General features: G+C 34.2%; 1 protein-coding gene across 7 annotated transcripts in view; it reads left to right on the plus strand.

Annotated features, from left to right (window-relative positions):
* The window catches only part of EXOC6 (exocyst complex component 6), an 86,423-nt gene that overhangs the window by 32,122 nt on the left and 30,234 nt on the right, over positions 1–24,067 (plus strand). For 2 of the 7 annotated variants that reach the window (XM_039553661.1, XM_039553664.1), the window contains exons 8-20: positions 184–252; positions 2,237–2,320; positions 2,414–2,460; positions 2,843–2,963; positions 4,850–4,921; positions 5,512–5,609; positions 6,550–6,655; positions 8,528–8,637; positions 9,669–9,780; positions 10,528–10,662; positions 13,833–14,012; positions 17,057–17,086; positions 22,665–22,806. In XM_039553661.1, coding sequence (XP_039409595.1) covers positions 184–252; positions 2,237–2,320; positions 2,414–2,460; positions 2,843–2,963; positions 4,850–4,921; positions 5,512–5,609; positions 6,550–6,655; positions 8,528–8,637; positions 9,669–9,780; positions 10,528–10,662; positions 13,833–14,012; positions 17,057–17,086; positions 22,665–22,806 — 1,306 coding nt within the window. Of the gene's footprint in view, positions 1–183; positions 253–2,236; positions 2,321–2,413; positions 2,461–2,842; positions 2,964–4,849; positions 4,922–5,511; positions 5,610–6,549; positions 6,656–8,527; positions 8,638–9,668; positions 9,781–10,527; positions 10,663–13,832; positions 14,013–17,001; positions 17,088–22,664; positions 22,807–24,067 lie in introns of those variants that run through there. The other 5 variants (XM_039553663.1, XM_039553665.1, XM_039553662.1 and 2 more) reach the window with 4 other exon arrangements.

The following is a 24,067-nucleotide window of genomic DNA, read 5'->3' on the forward strand; positions in this document are numbered from 1 at the left end:
AAAATATATTACTGTAATACAAAGGGAGGAGAGATTGGAGCAGTTGTTTTATTGTTTTTGGATAGAAGCCATCCATTTTTGAGTCCTTGTTATGTAGACAAGTTCTGTTGGTAATATATCCCATTTTGCAGATTATATGTTTATTATATTTTATCTACTCTTCTTTTTCCTTTACTTCTTCAGGTTTTAACTGCCCAAGATCTTGTAGACTTTTCTCCAGTCTACAGGTGTTTGCACATCTACTCAGTTTTGGTATGTATTAAGGTGACCTCAAGAAGAGATTTAAATTTTTGAAATTGCATGCTCATTTTCACATTGTTCATACTCTTAATAGTTCCCAAACAGGCAAGTGTGTTGCTTCTAGTGCTAGTAGTTCTGGATGAACCAGCTGAGATGGGTAGACTGTGGATACTCAGGGCATGAGCCCACCTGTTCTTTTGTATGCATAATAAAGGACACTCCACAAGGCATTAACTACCTAGGTGTTTTTAAGTATATATGTAAAATATGCATGTTTGCCTTAATACTGGTATTAGCACTTCTGTAGTTCCCACAAGTATTCCATGTTACCCAAATATTTGGATGAATATTACAAAACATAGGAATATTCAGACTGAATCTTGTGGAAGTCAGAGTAGTAGTGAAAAATAGGAAGCAAAACCTGGAGATTCTGACAGGGTGTGCCCAGGCAGATTAGGCTGGATTCAATGGCAGAGACACAGTAGCCCATTTTAGCTTCTGTGAAAGAGATTCAGTGCACAATCTTAAAAGGATGAACACTTTTTTTGGGAAACACGGTATCAAATTATTTGTTGTTTTCTGATTTTTCTTATGTCTCAGTTACTTTTGAAGTCAGGTTACTTATAGAATATAAGTATTAGTGACACATTGATGATGTAGATGTAAGTATTGCTAATCCTACAGTCTCAGCTGGACCTGGCTTCAAGCATTCAGGCTGGGTTATCATCTTTTTATGGAATCCTTGCAGCAGTGTTACATGAAAGTTTGCGTATTGAAATACTGTTTAAAATGTTATTTCACTGTCAGGACTGGGTAGAGATTTGATGCTGGGCGCTGAAGTCAACAATCTGAAAACTGCACTGAATATTTGGGCTGGAGGTGAATGGTTGATATCTGATCAGTATGTGTTTGTATGAATTGGAGCATACTGTGTATATAGTTCTTCTGCAACTTGGTTTCAAGGGGATTTTTTTTGTTTTTAAGCAAAGTCTCTTTTAGGCTTTCTTAGGTTAGCAGTATTTCTAAATATGACTAAATATTCATTATGAACTAAATATTCATTGTGAACTAAGTACTCATTATGAGCTAAATTTATATCTTATAAAGGAATTAGGTAAGTAGTGCTGTCTTAGTAGTATAAAATGTCTGTAATAATTTGATTTGGAGATTTTTTGGAAGACCAAGTAATGGAATTCTAAATAGCACTGGCCTAATCATGGGCTCATAAAGTGAAAACAAACCTTAAAAATGCTAGGATGCTTTATTATTCTTGCGTACAAGTTACATGTGGTTTAGCAGATAGATGAGTCAATGCAGCACTGATTTCAAATGGACAGAAGGTTTCTACTGAATGGTCATTTTAATGAGATGAGTAGGATGTCACTTGAATTCCTCGTAATATAACCTTTAAGCACAGAAGGTATTGTGTTTTTGAGGATCATGATAGGAAAAAAATCCAAATCCAGACTCATTATAAATCTGAAGAGTATAAGCAAATATTCAATAAATCTCATGTGTGTCTTTCCTGAGGCAAAGGTAATGCAGGAAGTGTTCAGATGTGTCATATATTCACAGAAGCTTTTTTGTAACAACTTTATAATGCAGTTACTTTCTTGGTTAACCTAGACAAATGTTTTAGGAGACAGTGAGTTTCAATTATACAGTAATAGGCAATATGCCTTGTCTATGAATATTAATACACTCTGAAAGTTGTAGTTTAAAAATGGACATACTGTTTAAAATGAATAATATTACTTGACAAAATGTACGCACATGAGCAAAATTTTTGTTTACAGTACAGGCTGCAAGCTTCTCTACAGAAAGAGGTAATTTCTGCGTATTTCACGCAAAACTTTGCGGGTGTCAGTTGGAGGTTTACATGTGGAATAAATGCAAAATATGTGCTTAGTTTAAGAGAATTCTACCGTTAAATTAAGAAGAGCCTTTTTCATACGGAGACAATATTCTTTTTTTGACTACTTACATCTTTTTTTAGGGTGACGGAGAAATATTTGAAAATTACTACAGAAAACAAAGGAGGAAACAAGCAAGATTAGTTTTGCAACCACAGTCAAGCATGGTAATCAGTACTTTTGGTTTTGCCTTGATTTGAGTTGAAGCTAATGCTTAGTGGTATTTTTGTTCCTAAACTTGTTTTCTTTTTCACTGAAAGCATGAAACAGTAGAAGGCTACAGAAGATACTTCAGTCAAATTGTAGGGTAAGTTTTCTTAATGAAAATTTATTTCAGTTTTACTGTGTTGATTCTTAATTCAACCTATCTCCCATTGTCCAAAAACTTTCTTCTGCAAGATTCAGTTTCTGCACAAATCGTGTGGGTGGTTATTGCTGGATCTGAGCAGGAAAGAGCATCCAGATCCTACCAGCACAGTGCCCTACAAGGACCCTCCAACATCCTGGGCTCCAGATGGCATGAAACAAACTTTTCACATTTTTACTTCATTCTGGGTGAAGCACAACAGCAAACCTACTGAAGTGTCACTGCTCCCATGGGGAAGGTTTTGGCTATACTTGGGTGTGAAGGGTAGTATTTGCTCTAATATTAGAAACAACTTAATAATTTAAGTATTATTTTATTTTAGTTTCTTTGTAGTAGAAGACCACATTTTACATGTAACGCAAGGATTGGTAACTAGAACATACACTGATGAACTCTGGAACATGGCCCTTTCCAAGATCATTGCTGTTCTTAGAACACATTCAGTAAGTGAGAAGTCTTACCAGTATTGCAGTTTAAATCCTTTTACTTCAGAGCTCTGTGTATTTAAAGCTGGGATAGCAACAAAGTGAAAAATTACACCTCTCTCATGTTTTCTTTTTCTCGTGATTAAAAATTGCTCAGATTTGGGAGGGAGCCTGCCAAGCTTTTGTTTTGCCCAACAGTATCAGGCTGTGATCCACAGCCATGGGCTATTTGCATAATCCTTCACTGATTTACAACTCACAGGGTCTTCCAAACCTTCTCTTAGTCCAGCAGTTTAGAATATGCAGAGTTAATCTGCTGTTATTATTGCAATCCTTCCTCATTAGTCTCAACTGACCTCTTCATTAGATCAGATTGAATAGTTCAGTGCTGAAAGCACCACCAGGAAATAGTTCCTAATTATCATTCCAAATGCTGTGTTTCCAAAATAAACTCCACCAGCAAAACCCTTGGAGCTCTCTCTTCAATGCTATAGCAGTGTTATGTTTATGTTGAAATAAAGGTATTAGAAAAATTCTGTATCACTCAGGTATTTCGGTGTGTTCAAGTGTGTCTCCTAAAGTTATATTCCTCCCTTAGCTGCAGTGATGCTGCATGCTATTTCTTATTCCTCTATGAAAAACCAATGGAATACACATTGTTCACTCAGACTGACTGATAATAAATTGCTCCAGAGTTTACTATTGGTGTAACTTTTACTATCAGAAAAAATAGAAGAATTTTATCTTTCCCTTTTTAATGTTTGCTAGCAGCATTTCCTTTATGCAGTGTTAATTTTTATTTTTACTAAAATTGATCTTTAATTCAAGGAATATTTTCTATTGCATATATACTCAGCAAAAATGGGGAAAAAGTTGAGATTGCAACCATAGTTAGCATAGGACCTTTATTATCAGTGGTACATGAGATGTTCTCATACGTTTGTACTTCTTTTGAGAGGATTGTGATTAATTAAGAAATATCCATCCAGAATTCTTTAAAGCTAAATACTTTGCTAGTTAATTGTCTCCGTGTAGATATATACACCTATATAAGAATATGATAATTTAAGGGTTGAAGGTAATGTAATCTCTAAAGAACTTTTCCAAGTCTTGTTGTCTACTTGGTCACTATTTCTTCCCAATCTGCATAACTCACATCAAACCCAGTTCTTTCAGAATCTCTCTAACATCATCCTACTGTAGACTAATGTTTAGATAAATAAACCAAACCCTTACTTTTAATAAAATACGCTAAAACCAAAACTTCAAGAAAGGTGAAACAGGTGTATATGGTCTTCAATCAATACTGTATTCTTGTGAAGCTCTAAATTATTTTAATTTTTTTTTTTTTACTTTATCTGGTATTGCAAATAGTGAAGCTGAGTTGTATGACTCTACACCTCTGAAAACCAAATTTCAGTCATCTAGTAAATAACTTAATGTCTTGACCTTTTTATCATCCAATTTAAATTTGAACTTGTTTAGAAAATATTTTATTAAGTTTTACCCATACAGCTGGGAAAAACTGTCTGAGGTGGTACAGCATTAGTTAGACCCATGCTTGGTGGTCAAAAGAATGTCCTGTGGAACCTCTCTGATACTGATTTAGCCAAGTGTGCTTATGTTCCACTAAAATAAATGTAATTTGCTGATTTTCAGTCTCAGTACACCATGCTGGTATTTATTGAATCTCATATTTTAGTTTACTTTTTCTGAACTTCTACACCATTGATAGTTGTATAAAAATTTAACAAATACTTTTGTGTAGCTGGACTAAGTAAAGACAATTGAGTCTAAGTTGTTTTTCACTAGGGCTGGAGAGTTTAACCTGTGATAGTATTCTTTGAAAATATATGTTCCATATTTTAAATCCTTTTAACAAAACCAGAATTTCTCACTTTCAGTCATATTGCAGTGATCCTGACCTTGTTCTGGAACTGAAGAATCTCATTGTAGTATTTGCTGATACTTTGCAGGTACATTCTGTATTATTAATTTAACTGAAATTCCTGTAGTCAGATTTTAACTTTAGATGAGTGCGATGTTTGTGTTTTCGTGAATCATATATACAAATCAAACCCAAATTACACAGTAATATTTTAAAAATGTATTTCTTGCCTTGGGTCTTCATTTTCATTATTATGAACTGAACATATGTGTTCTGGGCTATCCAGCAAGCATTAGTTATTCATATCTGTGCCAAATTAGTTTTGTAATCTGTGTATGCTCTTGTTTTTTAAAAATGCTTCACTTCTCATCTTAAAAAAGAATAGCATTCCAGTTATCCTTAACTCTTTAGCTGAAAGACCAAGTGAACATCATTGGGAAGTATTCTTGCAATTTTTAACAAACAAGGACAAATGGGGTAAATTTCTGAGTGCATAGGATAAATACTTTGGTAAAAATTTAATAAATCAACATGTAGTGGTGGGCTGAAAGTACTATGATCTGTGTTATAGAGGTGACAAGATTGAATAATAAATCTCACCTCAGATTTCTGAAGTGTTGTGATAGGAATTGAGTGTATTGGTTCTTGAACTATCCCCTTTTCATTTTTATCCTTTAGGGCTATGGTTTTCCTGTGAACCGACTCTTTGATCTTTTATTTGAGATAAGAGACCAATACAATGAAACACTTCTTAAAAAGTGGTCTGTATTGTTCAGGTACAGTACATCAAAATAGTTGTGCCTTTTATATTGCATCTATTGTTTTTGTCTGAGTTCAAGTTTTTATGATGTAATTCTGAAAGAATTTGTTAACTCAAGTGTTGTGTATGAATTTCAGGTTGGTTAGGACTAAGATATTCATCACATGTTAACTACAATTAGAAGAGAAGACATCAAGTACTGCTTCTATAGTTAATGGAAAGAAGGAAGGTGTCCAAAGGAACATTATCAGAGAAACATGTAGGAAAGAGACATCTGTTTCTCTTCTTTAGGAACCTAATAATTCTAGGTTATTGCAATAGGGCTTTAGGTTCCTAATTTAGGTTGTCTTAATGTTTACTGTTAGTTGATACACATATCTCATGACAAACTACTGACATTGCCAGTATGTCTTCATGGTTTTTTTAATGAAGGTTGGTTTCCACCAATTCCTTGGGATCATTTAATTGAATAAAATTTAAACCCAGGAATATGTCAGCCTGAGACTGTACTCCAAAGCCTATTTACAGATGGGGTGTGATGTCTCAATGTGCAGAAATCGTTTGCCATAAAATGTTTCATTACAGAAAAACTTAATATTAAATTGACCACTTAAGGTTGTCCAGCTCTCTGGAAAAGTGTAGGTGTCCATAATCAGTAGGTATATTATGGTTTACTCTGGAGTGGATTAGTTGCTCTGAGGTTCCTTTGCTGTATTATGTACGTATTAAAACACTTCTGGGTTCTTGCTCTGTGATTCAACACACTGTAAAAAGTTAATATATATGAAGTATTTCCAAAGTAATTAAAAATACTTGGGATGTGTAAAATTCTTAAAACTTTTTGAAAGTGCACACCTAAGTGTGATAGTAAAATTTATATTTATTTACACATGTTAACACCAGAAAATACTGTAAGTTACGTGTCTAAATTTTTTTTCACTTCACTTATTCACCAGGGATATTTTTGAAGCAGACAACTACAGCCCTATCCCTGTAGCAAATGAAGAGGAATACAGAATTGTTATAAGCAAATTTCCTTTTCAAGATGCAGAACTTGATAAGGTAAGGGAATCTTTTATGTTATTAAAGTTTGTGGAAATCCAGTTGAAGACACTAGGGACAGTAATGATTTTTATAATTAAAAAACAATTAAAATTTGAAAAGCTAGGTCGATTAAGAGGCTAAATCACCTTCTTTGTGTGTAATTATCTAGTCATAAGTAAATATGAAAATGAAAGGTTGACTCATTTGTTCAGATGTTGGAGTGAATAATGAAACCCATTGTTTTGTAAACAAATTAATAATAGAGTTTAATTGAAAAAGTCTTTATGTAATTATAATGCAATCTGTCTTCAGTTAATTTTTGCTGCAACTCACTGGGTTTAATTACTCAGTATATGCTGTTATATTGCAAAAATACATGTAAAATAGAGATTGGTTAGAGACGATGACTTTTGTATTTCACTTTTAAATTTTAATATTTGTGTTTGCATATGTGGGGCAAAATAAACATGAAGGGACTGTGAATAATTCTGCTATACTAGCACAGCAGTAGGATGTCATTTTGTAGCCTCAGCCATTCTTTCACTACAGACTCTTTTCGCAGAAAGGTGATTAACCTGTTCTGCTATTCAAGTATGGTTTTAGAAATACCATGAAGAAGTAAGAGGCTCATGATGGAGTCTGTAGAGGGGCACTAAGTCTAAGAACCTCATGACAGTGGGAGTAACTGCTGTAGGGGGAAGCTGTTCTATACACAATCCACCACTACAGATACCTGCCAAAGTGAAAAGCTATTTTAATTCTATGGTTCAGCAGGGATTTGCCAGGCAAATGTAACAGCTCTATGTCATTAATACAGTGTTGCAATGAAGATGAAAAATTAAAGTTTTTATGCTGATTTTTGAATGAGATTCCAGAGTGCTTTCTGGATGCTTTCTGCCATCAAATTAATTTACTTAGCCTTTGTAATACTAAAATAAGTTGAACAGAATGGAAATCCCGTATAGTGTTGGAAGTATACCATACCCTGGATACTATTTAGCATGGCATATTTTGCTAATAAATAGCAAAAGTTTTCATTTTGTACTGAGTAGTTTTATCTGCTATACATATATGTATGGTTACTACAAAGATTTGGCTGTTGTTGATGGATGCTTTTTTTTTTAAAGACAAAATGAATTATTCATGGATGATACCAGTTGTTGATTATTTTTCTCATGCATTAGTCATAAAGAGAAAAAGATTTTTTTTGTAAATGTCAAAAATTATGTGTTCAATGCAGAAATACCTATTTGGTCTGTGTAGATTAAATTGAATTTATTCACTTTTGTTCTCCCAAATACGGTATCAGCTTTAAAATCAAAGTGTAAGAAGCATCTTATTATTACAAACTTACTACTATTTCCCACATGTTATTCCAAATTCCTGAAAATAATTCAAACTGCTTTGGTTTTGTGAACCATTAAAAAAATAGTCTGAGCATTCTCTAGATACTTTGGGAATCCCAGAAGAGTTGAACTTCTCAAACTTTTTTTTTGGCACTGCTTTCTTTGGGAAAAAAAAAGTTTGTGTTTTTGAACCTCTTATCCCAATTACTTCTATCTTGTTCATTCAGATTAAAAGCAGTTTGAGACCTGTTTTTTAATGTATGTTTGTAAATTGCATTCTGCAGGGGCATCGTGAATTACATAAAATCTCCAAACTTTATTGTAATTTAAAGAAGTGATAAAATTCTATTTTGCTTATAAGCTATTTAAACAGACGTGGAAGTCAGCTCAACACATACAGCTTTGTATTTGATGAAAACCAGAAAAGGTTAAGATAGATTAAAACATTGATAATGTTAAGTGGCTTTCTAATTGTTGTGTTTAGTACCAAGCTCTGTTGGAATCAGTTTCAAGTGTAAGACAGTATTATCTCTTATTTTCACAGCAGTCCTTTCCAAAGAAGCTTCCAATGTCTCAGTCAGTGCCTCAAATTTATATGCAGGTGAAGGAATTTATTTATGCAAGCCTTAAGTTTTCAGAGTCACTTCACCGCAGGTAAGCTCGAACTATCAGGAATGTGGCTGTAAAGTAGCTTGTAACTTTCAGGTCACCTAAAAATACATACTAAAATGAAAATAAACTTTCTTGTGTACTTGCTTGCTATGCTTGTTTCATAATTTACATATGTAATTCTTTATATATGTTTAATCTATGATTCCCAGTGCTGTAGCATATATTTATATGTATGTGGATATATATATACACTATACAATATGTGCATCGGTGAGTGTAGCTTGGTGTGGTAAGCAGTTTAAAACACTGCTGGGGTTTTTTAAACAGTATTGACTGGTTTGAATAATCTAGAGAACTTATTTAACAAGGCATGTAAAGATTGAAAAGTATACTTTGATACTGACCATTTCAGAAGTAATTGTTTAGCATCCCTGATTACTTCCTAGTCTTTCCCTACTCAGTGCTTTGAGTTTCCTTAGCAATGATTTCTTCTGCAAGAAAATGAGCTGTCTGCATGTTCACTCCCTCTCCTATCCCACGGTCTTCTGATGGAAAACATCACACTTCACCCATTTTCTTTCCTCTTCTGGCCTTCAAAAGCTTAGTATTAATTCCATAAAATAAAATTCAGAGATCTGAAATCTGGAAGGCATTTGTGGTCCTTGTCACCCACTTCTGCACTGTTAAAGATGTAAATTACTCCCTTTCACACATTCTTAATTGATACTGTTTATAATTTACACGTACTAATGAGCACATGTTGACCTCCTTAGTAACTCATTAAAACCCACAAATTACCCTTTACAAACTGCAGTGTCAATAAACATGTCTGAAATTTAAAAATAACAGATTTTGCTTCAGTGTTGAACTTCAGTTAATGGATAATTTGGTAAGTGAAAAAGGTGTTCTATCTGCTAGATCACAGAAAGCTTGGAGCAACGGGAATTTAAATGTACATAGAGAATTCTTAGCGTCAAAGGTTCCCTTTGCAGGGAAGAAATTAAAGTTATTAAATATCACTGTCAAAGTATTGTCATGTACAGCATAATTATAAAAATAAACTTTTTTTTCAGTTCAACAGAAATAGATGATATGCTCAGAAAATCTACAAATTTGCTGCTTACAAGAACTCTAAGTAGTTGTTTACAGAACCTAATTAAAAAACCTCATATAGGTTTAACAGAGGTAAGTTTTAAAACATATTCAAAACGATGGGTTTTAAAACAATCCATGCTAAAACTATTTTTCTAAATGTAGATACACAGATATTGACACCACAGTATGAGAAAATCAAGTAATGTTTACTTTAAAATGAAAAATTAAGAGAAGTATAAAAAAGCATCAATATCTGTTACATAAATAAGAGCAATACAGTGTTGGGTCTAGTTGGGCCCAGAGAGGCCTCATGAGAGAGACGTGACAATGAAAGAGTTTTGTGTTTTGTGTGATGAACAGAGAGTTGCAAGAAATAAGCCAAAGACTCTTACATTTTTGTTTATATGCAGAGTATGATTTGTGTGTTCTGTCTAGCAGTTAGTAGCACTAATGTTGAGTTTCTCTTTCTTCCTATAAAAAATAGAGTGGAGTAGGATATAATATATACTTGAATGCATCATTCTGTAGACGATGTTGTGGCTTTTTTAATAGCAGTAAATTAAAAAAATTCAAATGGCACAAATTAGTGATTTTATTTTAGCAATATATTTTCCTTTTTTTAATTCTAAACTATCCGTTGGATTTATTTCTCTGGGTAGGTGTCTGCAGTCTTTATTTTTGAAAGCAAACTTGAAAATTAACAGGAAATAGGTGGTAACCTGAAATACTGAAATGAATTTCTAGTACCATTGTTCCTGGAAGAAGTAACCATTTACAAAATCAAATGACAATGAGTGATATAAAAAGGTTTTTACAAGAATTTTTTGTCCCTTGTAGCTTGTTCAAATCATCATAAACACAACACACTTGGAGCAAGCCTGTAAATACCTTGAGGATTTTATATCTAACATTACAAATATTTCACAATTGACTGTTCACACTGCAAGACTTTATGGACTTTCTACATTTAAGGTATCGTATATCTCATCCATTATATGACTTTGTCTGAAAAGTTATGTAAATGATGAAGCATTTTAAAACAAAAAGGGTGAGAGCAAAGCTGCATGTCTTCTCTTTTTTGTCTCTCAAATTATTCTGAACTCTAAAGCTTGTAAAGTTGTAACACTGAGCAGATAAACAGTGGGTTTTTATGTTATTAGTATGACCTGGAATATGTCAGGATGTGAGAAGCCTCAGTATTGTCTTTCAAATGCATTTTTTAGTAAGTTGTGAAATGACAATCTAAGCTTAACTTCACCAGAAGCTTTTAATAGATTAAGCTCCAGTTTGTGTAACATCTCCCTTTTTTCTGAACGGAATCAAGCAAAACAGCTAGCTTAATCTAAAATGTTTGTATCTATTTGTTTTTATTCTACGGTAGAAATGTTTTCTGATGTATTTTCAAAGGGTGTAAGTGTTAGTATAAAAGAAGTATTAACAACTAGTGCTTCAACTAAAAGTATTCTGTGATATTTTTAGAATTTAAAAAGTAAAACAAAAATAAAATCATCAAGGATTCTACAGCAGCTGCAACTTGAAGTTTAGGTGTTTGGTGTTTTTTTCCGTGCACACTGAAACAAAGGAGAGTGATTTCTTGTATTTATGGGATAAAGAGGATTAATCCTATTGAGAGAGTTCTGTTTTCTGCAATTCATTTTCTCTCTTGATGCAATATGTAGCCTACCCTACTGTAATATACCCTCCGGCATAGATGTTAAAAGGTGGGTGAGGTGGAATAAGATATCATCATTGCAAGACACTTCTTATTTCCAGTTGATTGCTAACAATTCTCCCATTAGCTGTTGCTTGTTTTGCTAAGGATTTAGTGCATGAGGCAAGACAGAAAGGTTGTGGCCTAGCAACTGAACTTGGTTACCACTGCGCTAGCAGCAGTTTTACTAATTTTGGTCTAGGCTGCCTAGTTTGCTTGTTGTGTACCAATAGTGCATGTGTGTCTTGCAATTTGTGTATCTATAGCTATTTTCGTGTAAGGGCAGTTTATTATCTTTTTACCATTCAAAAACACTTAATACAGCCATAGTCTTTGATTTTGTTAAGAGGTGAGATGTTCTTTATCCTTGAGTTTCATTTAATACGTGCATTTTCAAGTTGCATTACTTTTTTTGTAGATTGCTTATGCTGTAAGTTATGTTTAACACTCCTGCCAGCTAAGTTTTGTTGGAGGGATTCACACAATAGTTTGTCTGTGCTTAGTGAGTTTAGCGTGTATGCACTTCGGAAAAATATGGGCTAAACTCTGACAAACATAACGGGTTTTTTGTGTGTGTGGCTTCTCTCCTGTCTACTTGCCTGGAGAACTTGTTAGCACAACGTTCTCAAATTATAGTCGAAAATTCTTTTCTTGTTAATCCCTCTTTTTTTCCCCTCTCCATTGTAATGAAAAACTGCTCACAGTTCCCCAACTGGGCCCTCACAGAGTTTGGTATGTTCTACTGTTATTAAATTCATCTCCTGGTGGCAAATTGTGTCACCTCCATTCTTTCAGAGTGGTCAAAAATCTCCTTTTATTAACAGCATTGATCACGTTTACATTCCATGAGATGAGCTTTTAAGTACATCTACGCTGTAATTTTTTAATGCAAGACAAAACTAGAAGGACTAGTGCTGCCACTGCCACTAAATTATTTTAGCTGTTAAAGGTGATACAACCACTCCATGAATGACTTAGTGTTTAAAAAAAAAAAATCCTAACACAAACAAAAAAAAAATTGAAGCAATTTTGCTAAACCTAGGTGGATATATTTGCAAGTCCCATCATTATGCATTGTTGCAACTGAGGTTTCATTGTTAATTAGAAACTTTAAATATAGACTAGGCTTTAATTGAAACTTCCTTAGTCATGGCCATCTACAAAACTGTGGCTATCTGCATACCCCTTTGACATCGTGAAAGGTTGCCAGATTCTTGCATGTTGGATTTGGAGAGCTGTTCAGTGGAGGCTTTCTCAAGTTGGTTTGGCAGTAAAAATGCTAATTTTAGGGAATCATACTTTGATACATATTTATGGCAGGGCCACATACTTTCTTGCTTACTCCTGAAGTGCCTCTCAGCCTTGGGCCTCATTGAAGACTAAATTTGGCACACTCAATGTAAGGATGCCTTTAAGCTCAGATAAATGTGAATATTTTTATTTTTTCTTTTTGCTTTTCTTATTTACTCTTTTGTCAAATGCCAAGTTTTTTGGATTGCTTTCTTTCAGAGGAAAGTAGTGATGGGAGTTTCATCTGCTTTTTTGTTGCTTCAGTATATCCAGGCTGTTTTTACCCTCTGAAATCCTTAAGCAACTGATCCCTTTGGTTTAAATCAAATGTCTTACTTGAATTATTTCTCAATATCAGGGAAGAAAATTTTATGTTGAGCCCAAATTAGAAAGATACCCAATATCTCTAAACTGCAGACTGGCAAAAGCACAACTTTCCAGCCACACACACAAGCATCTGCCCATGGATCCTGTTGCATCACTGAGATGTCCCCTGTACAAAGGAGACAGAGAGACAGCGTTGTAAACTCAGTTCACAGTAAATGCGGGACCTTGCTGTTCCAAAAAGTAGAATCCAGGGTGTGGGAGAACAAAAGTAGGAGGAAGGAGGGGAGTGCTCTGCATCGTGGTGTATGATGATCAGGATATTTAAAGGAGGATGAAAAATTATGAGTGTTCTTCAGATGTGCAGCTTTAAGACATTAATTATATAAAAATAATATGATTTCTTTACCTCTGTCCATAAAAGACAAAATTATTAGGTTCTTTTATTATTTTCTTTGTAAAAGAAAAATAAACTTTGTGTCAAGGTTGATACATTTGTAAGGCTGAATTAAAGGTGGTTGTTGTGAAGAAAGTAAACAAATTGCTTTGTTTCCAAATTAAAATTAACTTAATTTTTCTGAAAACTTCGATTATTCTGTAGGCATATCATGTTATAAACACTCATAGTATGTATTATGGGAGTATTTAAAAAACCACAGCCTCAGATGTAAGACACATTAAAATACCAATTTAAATAAAATATTTTTTAATCTAAGAAAAAACAAATGATTTCAGTTTTGTTGATGGATATAATCTTATCTGAATTCAGTAATATTTTAGAATACTGACAAGCATTGCACACAATTTTTTTTTTCAGGATGCAAGGCATGCTGCAGAAGGAGAAATATATACAAAACTTAACCAAAAAATAGATGAATTTATTCAGATTGCTGATTATGATTGGACAATGTCTGAATCAGATGGACGAGCCAGTGGATACTTAATGGACCTAATTAACTTTTTAAGAAGCACGTTTCAAGTTTTTACTCATTTACCTGTAAGTGTTCAAAATCAAGTTTAATTTCAAACTATTTGAACATCATTTTATTTTAAAACAGTAAGGTTTTAACAAAAGATGTGGTTTTTGAATTGTGCACATGCTGACAGATGTATTTTTAAGATTTTCTCAGCACAGAAATGCTGTCAAATATGTTTCAGGATGTTGATAAAGCTTACCCATCAGAATACTTAGAAAATACTTTCAAATACTTTAGTCTAAATGTTGTTACCAACAACTAATTTACAAATAGTGTAAGAACTTGTGCAGTTTTCTAAAGCCTTTTTGGTTAACCACCTTGGTTTTGTGTACACATGCATTGGTTCAAACAATGCAGAATTGGTGCAAGTCCTGCATTTGTGCATAAGGTTATGGAGGTCTTGTATTCTCCAAGGTTTTTAGCTAAATATTTTTGATCAGTTATTTGATTCTAGTTAACAGAGCTTTATTGAAATGAATCCATGTTCATATTCAAATATATCCTGTGTCATTTTGTCCCAGGAAAAAGGGTACTGTTGACCTGTCTTATGTATGAATTGTTACATTCTGTTGTCTGATTTCCCCTTGCTTTCAGATGAAAAAGACTATTTCTAGTTATGCTTATCATCATAATGGTTTATAGCTTTATAGGTCTGGAGTAACTTCAGTAAGTAATTCAAGCTACATCTGCTTTTTTATCAGCTTGTCCTTGATTGTTACAGTCACACTGATGTCTCACCTGCAGTGCTTATAAAGAATAAGTCCTCAATGCATAGGACGTTTCAAGGCTTCAGACTGGAAGTAAAAGATAATTCTTTATGTGCACAGCAAGATGTTGAAGTTGCTGGCATAGCAGGCTTATCTCATCTTCCAGGTTTTGCACAAAGAGACTGTGATTCTTCAGTCTCCTGTTCTTTTAACTGACTCAAAGACAAAGCCCTCTCAAAATGTATCATGTGATATTGATGTGAATGTGTCATGTGAGGCATATGCTTCTGTGCCAAATAAGTGGAGCATTTTTTGATAAAGAATAGCAAGTCTGTTAGATAGTGTAATTCACTGTAACTTAGTATACAAAGCAGTGTGAGCAAACGGCGCTGCTCCTCATATGCATATGGCAGTTAAGGGACGTGAAATTTGTAGAGCAGGGTGTACAGAAGTCTGTCGTGAATGTATGTTGCTAAAAAGGTGCTCAGAAATGAGCCACAGACAAAACGAAGTAATCTGTTAAGAGGAATGCAAAGAAGCAGCTGTGGCATTAGGACTTAGGGAGTGTGGAAGGAATAGAATTACGTGCCTGGGGGTACAAGTCAGCCTTTGGAGAAAGCCAGTTTCTGTGGAGAGGTTATTCTGTAATTTCAAACTCTGGTCAGGTAACAGGCAGGATGTAGAATTGTGTGGACAAGCAGTCTGCTCTGGCAAGAGGTTTCTTGTAATTTTTACTTACCCTGCATCTTTCTCCCTATCCTGTCTTGGCCAATTGTAGAAACAGTTGTGTGAATGTTGTGTGTGAGCTGTGGAGTTTCTATGAAAATGTGTACACAGTTTCACTATGTTAGATTTGTACTAGTAAGTTACTTTCTTTAAGAGAGAATTTATAGTAAAAGTATTTTCTAAGATTAGCCCAGAACTAGGTTCTATAACTCACTAAAATAGTAAGTGCTTCAGAGTGATAAACTAAGCTAGATTTTCACATGCTATAATTAAGGTTTGGAATAGTTTTAGAATTAGTTTTCATTAGTTAATTATTCCATTAATGTCACAGTGTCATTTCCATAATAATTTTTGCATGGCTGGCAGAAACATTCCACTGCTCAAAATAGTTTATCAGAACCTTTTCTATAATTAGAAATCAAAGAACAACAGTCCTAGAACACTGGCCATAGTTCTAGTAAGAAAAAGAGTGGGACAAGTAGAGAGGTCTCTTCTCTTCTACCTTAGCATACCCAATTGTGTTAGAGGGCATTGGGCTAGGGCTGGGGACACTAGCTGGCCACACTAGTTCTTTGTTGTTACACTCCAGGATCACTGACTTTCTCTTTGGTATTGTTTCAAACTCTAGTCTGCCTGTAGAAGTGTTATAATATGTTCTTTAACAATTTTTTTTTGTTGCAGTCATTGGGTTCCTGTCATGAGAATCTTGTTTTATTTTTGCTGTATGTATAAGCTGTGTAAATGCACAGGGATGTGTCTCCCTTTGTGCTTTCATGTGAGGCTGTACTGATGTATTTCTGTACCAATGTAGACTAACTTTTCAAAAATGCATCTGATGTTGTATATCTGTTTCATGCAATTTGTATTACTTTTATTGGAGTATGAGAGCTCTAAATCAGGTAGACCATGATCTCAACTGTACAGAATCTGCACACAAAGTGATGCAAGTTAGTTGGGGTCTGATATCTCTGTTGAGTCATTGGAAATGTCTTGTGTCTCCAAAGCTTCTTTTCTCTCTCAAGTTCTGCATCTTAATTTTCCTCCCTGTTTGTTTACTGTACTTAAGAAGCAATTTTGGAGAAGAAAACAGCTTTCTTCCACCCTACAGTTATATTGCCATAAGTTTTATGTTAAAATTTATTAATGAGTCGTGTTATATTTAGATTCTTACTATCCTGAGTCATTCTAAGTCTTGCTTGAACAAAGTATGTTAATAACATACAGATAGCCTCTGTAAGCAGTAATGGTAAACATGGCATTTGTTTTTTAACCTAAGAGTTTTGGAGAATACTCTTTGTAATGAAAAGTTTTTGGAAAGGCATTTCAATAGACATTCTCTCATTTGAAGTTTGCTACTTTGATATTTTGGCATATGGTTCCTTATTACAGAAAAACATATTATTGCCAGATTAGTATTATTTAAGTTATAATCTCTTTGTAACACCTCAACAAAATACTGTATAAGTTCAGAGGTTTTAAAAAAAATATTATTATGTAGCTATAATTGCTCTTTTTGTAAGCTTTTCCTTATCTTTTATTGCTACCAATTTTTTATTCTTTTTTTTTTTTTTTGAAGTTGACAGTACATCTTAATTTTTTTGTTTTGATTGCCTTACTGGTTTCCTTCTCAGAATAACAACAATGACCATGCAGCTATGTCGGTAAGTAGATGCAAGATGAAGAAAAAGCATGTGAGCAGAAAAACTATGAACTGCCTGCAGGCTTATTGCTTCGATTTTTAATCATTTAATAAAAAGAGCCTTTCTGTTTTGCTGATAACTTGCTGTGTACCTTGTGTGGATGCATGCAGGGATCAGGTTAATGACTAACATTGGGCTTTCATACACTGGCACAGACAGCAGGAGTCCTAAAAACCTTGCAGAAGGTTGATGGGATGTGCCTTGCATCCCAAATGAGCTAATTTAGAGGAGACTGAGACCTCTTGAAAGAGAGGTCAGGTATCAAAATACATGAGACATGCATACAGAATGAGGGTAGAGTGATATAGCTGAATAAGGAATCAGTGAAAGTTCCATCGTTCCTCTGCTCCATTTGTGTGGGGTCAAGGGAATGTGTGTGCTGGTGTTCTTTATTTGCTTTTCTAAAAAATTTTTTAAGAAGCTGATGAATTGCGTTTAAGAATTCTCCCATCCCCTGATTATTTTCAGGTTGTAATTTTTTTTTTGTATAAGGAGTTTATTTTGATTTGGCATAAGCGTTGCTGTGATAATGAAAGTGATGAGGTTAATATTACAAAATTATTAAAATCTGTAGAATGAATCTAGCAGTGGGCTCCCGAGTTGTTTGAAGCCTAGAGCACATGAGTTACAAGTGGAGGTGTAGGGAGATGGAGTATTTACTCTGTTGAAGAGAAAGCTGAGGAGAGATCTAGGGGCAGCCTACAACATCTTGAAGAACAAATAAACAGATGGAGCCAAACTTCTTGGTAGGACTGACGAATTCAGACGTGTCTGTGGTCACAGGTAGAAGCTTGGGAGATGGAGTTTTGATATTAGGGGAGAAGTGTGCTCGGAGACAGTAATGCAGTCTTGAAGGAGATTGCACAAAGAGGCTGCTGAATTCCCATCCTCAGTTATTTTGAAGGCTCTGCAGGAAAAAGGTCAATAGACCTGAAGTAGTGTTGGCAATAGTGCTCCAAGTAGAAGGCTGGACTAGATGACAACGGTGGTTCATTCCAATCAACACTTCCATCATTTGAATACTCAGCATTGTGGTGACCTGTCAAGCTAATAGGTGTCATGAGCTCTGTGTTTTGTGTAGAAATTCTTCCTGGTAATGTTATATAGGTCTCAGACTGCTGATTATGTCATAATCGAGGACTAGCAGAATTTCAGCAATGTAGAGCACAGAAGCTATGTGGCTTTTGGAAGTCATGCAGTTTTTAATGGTTCTGTTTTCTGAATTCACAAGAATTTAATCTTTTGAGATTATGTTTACATCCCATTTTAAGTTCATCTTGCAGTTTGAAGTGCCACTAGATCCTTTGAATCAAAAAGCGAATTAAAATTTCATTATACAGCCATTAATCTCATTAAATAAATTGGATGATCATTTTTTTTATTAAGCAACTACCTTTTTTAGTTTTATTTTGATGAATTAAGGAAAAGCATTACCTTGTATTTCCAGATCAGTTAACTTGAAATTGTCGTGGGACTATATGTAAGTGGCTTTAATCTAAGTTTAGAATTAGCTGAAATTTTATTCTAGATATGTGCCTTGTCAATACAAAGTTGGAAAAGAGTGGCCATTGAAAAGAGACAGTTGCAAATTAACTTTCAATTAGGTATTTTTAATTGTTTCAGTAGCATTTGGAGCAGAGACAGGAAGTAAAATTGATTCTTAAAAATTCCATTCATGTTTTTAGTATACTTGTATTCCATCAGTAGTTCAAAAGTTGGAGTTTTTAACCCTGAGTGATGAAATTTGTATGTTTAATTTATTTGCATTTTCAGAAATAATAACATTGTTATTTCATATTGTTAAATTAATTCTTCATCTTAACATCTTAGATTCAACGGATAAGTTTTGTTATTTTCTTTTTATGCTGAGGATAGCAGTTTGTGTTATTTTATTGTTTCCATGATTGGCAGCAAAAGCCTAATTTCACAGCTTGCAGTGAGGGTGAAGGGGTGGTGGTTTTCTGCAGCTATATTCAAAAACTGTCAATCAACAGCCTCCACAGGCTACTTAGAGAATGGGTTTTCTTACTGACTTCTCCAACTGCTGCTTCATGCTGTCTTTGATTGGCACAGCCTGGCAGGGAGGATGGATGAATCTGTCACTGGCTGGTTAATTGTGTTGCTGGTCTCAGCCTGACATCAGGTCTTTGACTCCTAAGTGGCTCAATACAAAACAAATTAGCAGATTGTAGTCATATTTCTCATTCTGTATGCTTTGACTTTGTTGAATGCAGTCCATAAATCATATTGACTGACACCATAGTGAATGATGAAAGCTGCTTTTGAGACAGCTAGCATGGGTTTTAGAAAGCAGCACCGCGAAGGTGCCGTGGAAGGATGCATATGGCTAACCCTTTGGGAATTTCCTAGGAGCCAAATGTCTCTTTACTACAATTGTTCTTAGGAGAAAAGCTTTTGGGTCCTGTAAAAAAGGATTTAATATGTCAGCAGATTCTCTTTACAAGCTCCTTTGAAATATAAGAAGTTTGTCTAAGGGTTTTCTCTTTTTACAAACTTGTATTTCAGCAAAATGTGAAGGCTGGGTGAAAAAGTAGTTGCCTTTAACACTGTTAGCAGGTGTTTTTGCGTATAGAATAGGGTCCTTGTTTCCTAAACTTTACACTGATTGAGTAGAAGAATAGGTTTTGTAGATAGGAGCGATTAGCATAGGCACAGCAGAGACAATAGTAGTGTCTCCAAATGGGAGGCAACTGGGGTGGATGTGAGAAGCCTGCTGAATTTCTGCATGCTATTGAATATAGGTATTTAATTGCTAGATAACCATGGCCACCCCCACCCTCTTAAAAAATAATAATAGTAATTTAAAAAAGCAAAACAACTGACTGAGAAATAACAAACATCAAGACTGTTTTAAAATGAACTGACATTTGTTCAAGTCTGAAAAAGAAATGTTATTGCTATGTTCATGAACCTTTATTTCCTCTTCAAAATGCTTTATGGAAAAATGGCAAGGAATTGATTATGTGGTACACGTTGGAAATTCGGAGATGAATTTTTAAATAGATCCTATTTTTCAAACACAAATGTTAATTTTATTCTTTTCTGGGTATGATACATTCAATGTATTTTGAAGTGGGAAGCACTGAATTTTGAAGAGGGATAACAGTATAGTTCATGTTTCTCTTAGTTAAAATTCAGCATATTGATAGATATGCGTAGCTTTATTTTTTCTCTAAATTTGAGACTATTGAGTGATTTTTCTTAAGTATCAACTGTGTATAGTAAACTTGTAGTATTTGTTGATGTGTCATTTGAACAATAAGCCTGTAGTTCAAGTTACATAGTTGGAAATAGTTTATATGTTAGGATGCTTACATTTTGAATTTAAAATTTAAAATCAACGTTAAATGTACATGTATTGATACTTATTTAAAGTCCAAGTGGCTTTAGCCATGTCATTTCTGTATTGTAACCATTATCTTGTGCTCCAGTACTATTGATATTTGCCCGATTGTAACAATTAACTACACGTGCTTGTTAGAAATATAAAATTCTGTCATTTATTGAAGATAACAGATGAGTACACATTATTTCCATATGAAATAAACTGAATGTTAAAATTTTTCGTGACAACCTATTAATCTGGTTGAACTTTTATTACATTATAGTGGCAGCATAAATAGGACATGGAGCTGATTTGATGGAGCAGTACATTAAACAGAGATGCACTAGTTGTTCCATTAAATCAAAACGACATTTCCATTAAGTATTTCAGACATACTACACTGTAATTACATGAACTGTGGCCCATTGAGTCCCTTTCTCACCTCTCTTTTCCTTCTTTTTTTGCCTATTCTTTTTTTCTTCTTTTTGCCCCATTCATGTTGATATTGTTCTGCTTGGGGAATATAGCTGCATGTCTCCCAGTATAATTGCTGTTTGGTTTGGGAGACTTTTAAGCATGCTGTTCTTGCATTGTTTCTTACATTCTTTGTTGTCAGTTCATCTATTTTGCTCAAAAATGTTATTTGCTCTTCTGAGATTTTCAATTAAGAAGCTGACATGTCATTTTAGATAAAAAGCTCCTAACAGTTCAAGGTGTCCTAATGCTAAAAAAGAATTAGCAACAGCCATTTAATGTTTCAGTGTGAACATGAGGAGAGTTGAAGGCTTTCCATTGTATTCTCTACATTTTAATTACCTTTTAACAAATAACACATTTTTAAAGCACAAAATATTTGGGGCAAGATTTGCTTTCTGTTAGGAAAATTTTCTGTACATGGAAATTCAGTAATGTTAGTAAGTTGACTTTTTAAGGACAAGATCTGGCTCTTCAGGTGCTGGAGCAGAACTTTCCAAACTTTTTGGGACGGCGAACTGTTGTCCATTGTAATTGCTCATTACTTCTATGTGTTTCTGGAAGTCAGCAATGAATCGATCAACCTGGCTTTGCAGAAAACAGCTGGGGAACCATTGCTTCAGAGAAACAGGTGACATCACTGTACTGATGGATAGGAGTAAAACAATAGTGGTGTGTGCTCCAATAGCTCTGTTATTATGATTTATTTTGTGTAAACGTGTTGTTACGTTTGTTTCAATATCATTCAACATACACATCAGTTGAAAAGAGTGGTTTCAGTACATTAAACTGCAGAGATTATCATATAGTTGCATTTGACACCCAAGATCACTCTGTTCTAAAAGATGGCAGTGCTGTGAATAGAATGGTGCCATCTGGTTTGGTGTCTGGTCTCAAGTGGTTTTCTTAACTATAAGTAGGAATTTGGTTTTTTCAATTTTTCCGTACTAAATTTTAAGTAATTTATTCAGGTTAATGTCTGAGTTTGTGTTTTGTTTTTTGATCTCATGTTGGAAAAAGTGTCTCATTTACGTGTAGATGATAAAGAACAATATTGCTAGCTAGACTGTGATTGGGAAATTATTTCTATTTTGTACAGCAGAGGGCTACATTTCATTTTGTAAGTAGTTGATCACTGACAGCACTGATTTATTAAGCACCTGAAAAGATGATGGATAATCATGAATTTTTAAAATAATTTAGCAACAAGCTTTGAGATGGAATCTGAGTAATTAAACTACCAGTAATTAGCACGAGCTCTTACGAGAAATGCCCCAACCAATTGCAATCATTTTGGTTTAAATAAATTTGGGGGTTTTGTAATTTACTGTTGTTAAAATTATGCTGCATGTTGATTTTCATTACATTCTTGCTTTCATTCTGTTTGGGTTAAAAATATTTAAATACATCCACAAAGCTGTTCATATGCTTCAGCAACTTTAATTGTCATTGTTTTGGGAATGGCCTTGTATTCATGAAGACTGCTGGATATCTGGAAGAAATATCAATAATTGCTTTAAAATATATTTAACGTAGTTCTCTGATCTAATAGAAACAAATATAATAGCTCAAATAAATAACAGAAGTGTGATCTCTCTCCTTCTAATCTAAGTTTTGTATCATTAAGACTTAGAGTGTGTATTAAAATCAAATCAGATGAGCAGTTCTTTAGTGATGTATCATTGTTTCTATCGTAAAACTTGTTGCTTTTTCTACTAGGGAAAAGTGGCCCAGACAGCTTGCATGTCAGCCTGCCAGCATCTTTCAATGTCCCTAATGCAGATGCTACTGGACAGTGAATTAAAACAAATAAGCATGGGAGCAATTCAGCAGTTTAATTTAGATGTGATACAGTGTGAATGTAAGTATATATTCCTATCTGTATTGGTCTTAACATTGAAGAAAGTTATTTAATGTAAGCTATACAGTGATCTTTTTCCATAATCTACTAAAACTTTGTCTTTTATTAAAAAAATAATATTACAGTACATCTTCTTGTAAAAATTATTTATGAGTAAGTATATTGGCATTCCTCGGAAATTTTTTTTGAAACTTTTCTTTTAACTAAAATACCTGAATTGAAACATACATTGTTGTTACTCCTAATGGGATCATAATCACTGTATCCAGTAAAGACTTAGTTTAGTACAAAATTGCCCCAAACTACTGCATAAATATTATGTTTTGATGGTTAAGAGCAAAGGTCAAATGTCTGTGAAATTTTAGTGTTCCCTCTTGAGTTCATCTATTATGATACAAATTTTAAATGTGCTGTTACATAGGGTTTCCTCACTCCTAGAACAGCTACTGCCTTACTATGCAGAATAATAGTACACATTTACTAAACATCAGATGTTGTTTTACTGTCACTGTTTAAAATATGGCATCAGAATTATTTTATAAACTGGTTAAATCCAGCACTGAAGGCAGGATTAATTACCTCATACAAAAAAGATTAAAAAGTTGTAAAAACAGAAATTATGTGGTATTCATAATACTGACACCATAATCATTCATCTTAACAAGCTGAATGAATGCAACCACTAAACCATCATCTGCCTTCTGAACAAATAGTGTAACAGTGAAGAAAGCTTCCATTACAGTATTATTCTAATATTTAAAATACCAGCTGTGAACAACACAGTACTTCACTACTCTCTGTAGATGAACCAATGCCCTGTTTCACCCTGGGATTTCTAGCAGTACAGGGGATAAAATGCTTGTCTTGCAGGTGACTTTCACATTATGAACAGTATGTTCACAGCAAAGAAGGGAGAAGTTCCAATGTGTCCAGCTGTCATCTGATCTTTGGGTTTTTTCAGACCATTTTCTTCTCAGGCAAAGGCTGATATGTGCCCTGATTAGTGCTATCCTAATTTCTTACTGCCATTCTGTCTGCCATCTTTGGTTGATGCACAGCAGAAACTTTAATCAGTGAAGAAATCTTAGCAGAGTTTTATTTGATCTAAAATGATAACATTTCATTATTTTAGAGTTAAAATATAACTGTAAGACAACATGGTTTTTATATGTAGCTGTTATTCTGAGTATATGGTGTGGACAGGACATATCAAAACTTGGGCCAAAAAAAAGAAAGTTTCAGAAAGCTAGTAACTTAAAAA

Source organism: Corvus cornix, chromosome 6 (genome assembly GCF_000738735.6).
Source record: "Corvus cornix cornix isolate S_Up_H32 chromosome 6, ASM73873v5, whole genome shotgun sequence".
NCBI classification, from domain to species: domain Eukaryota; kingdom Metazoa; phylum Chordata; class Aves; order Passeriformes; family Corvidae; genus Corvus; species Corvus cornix.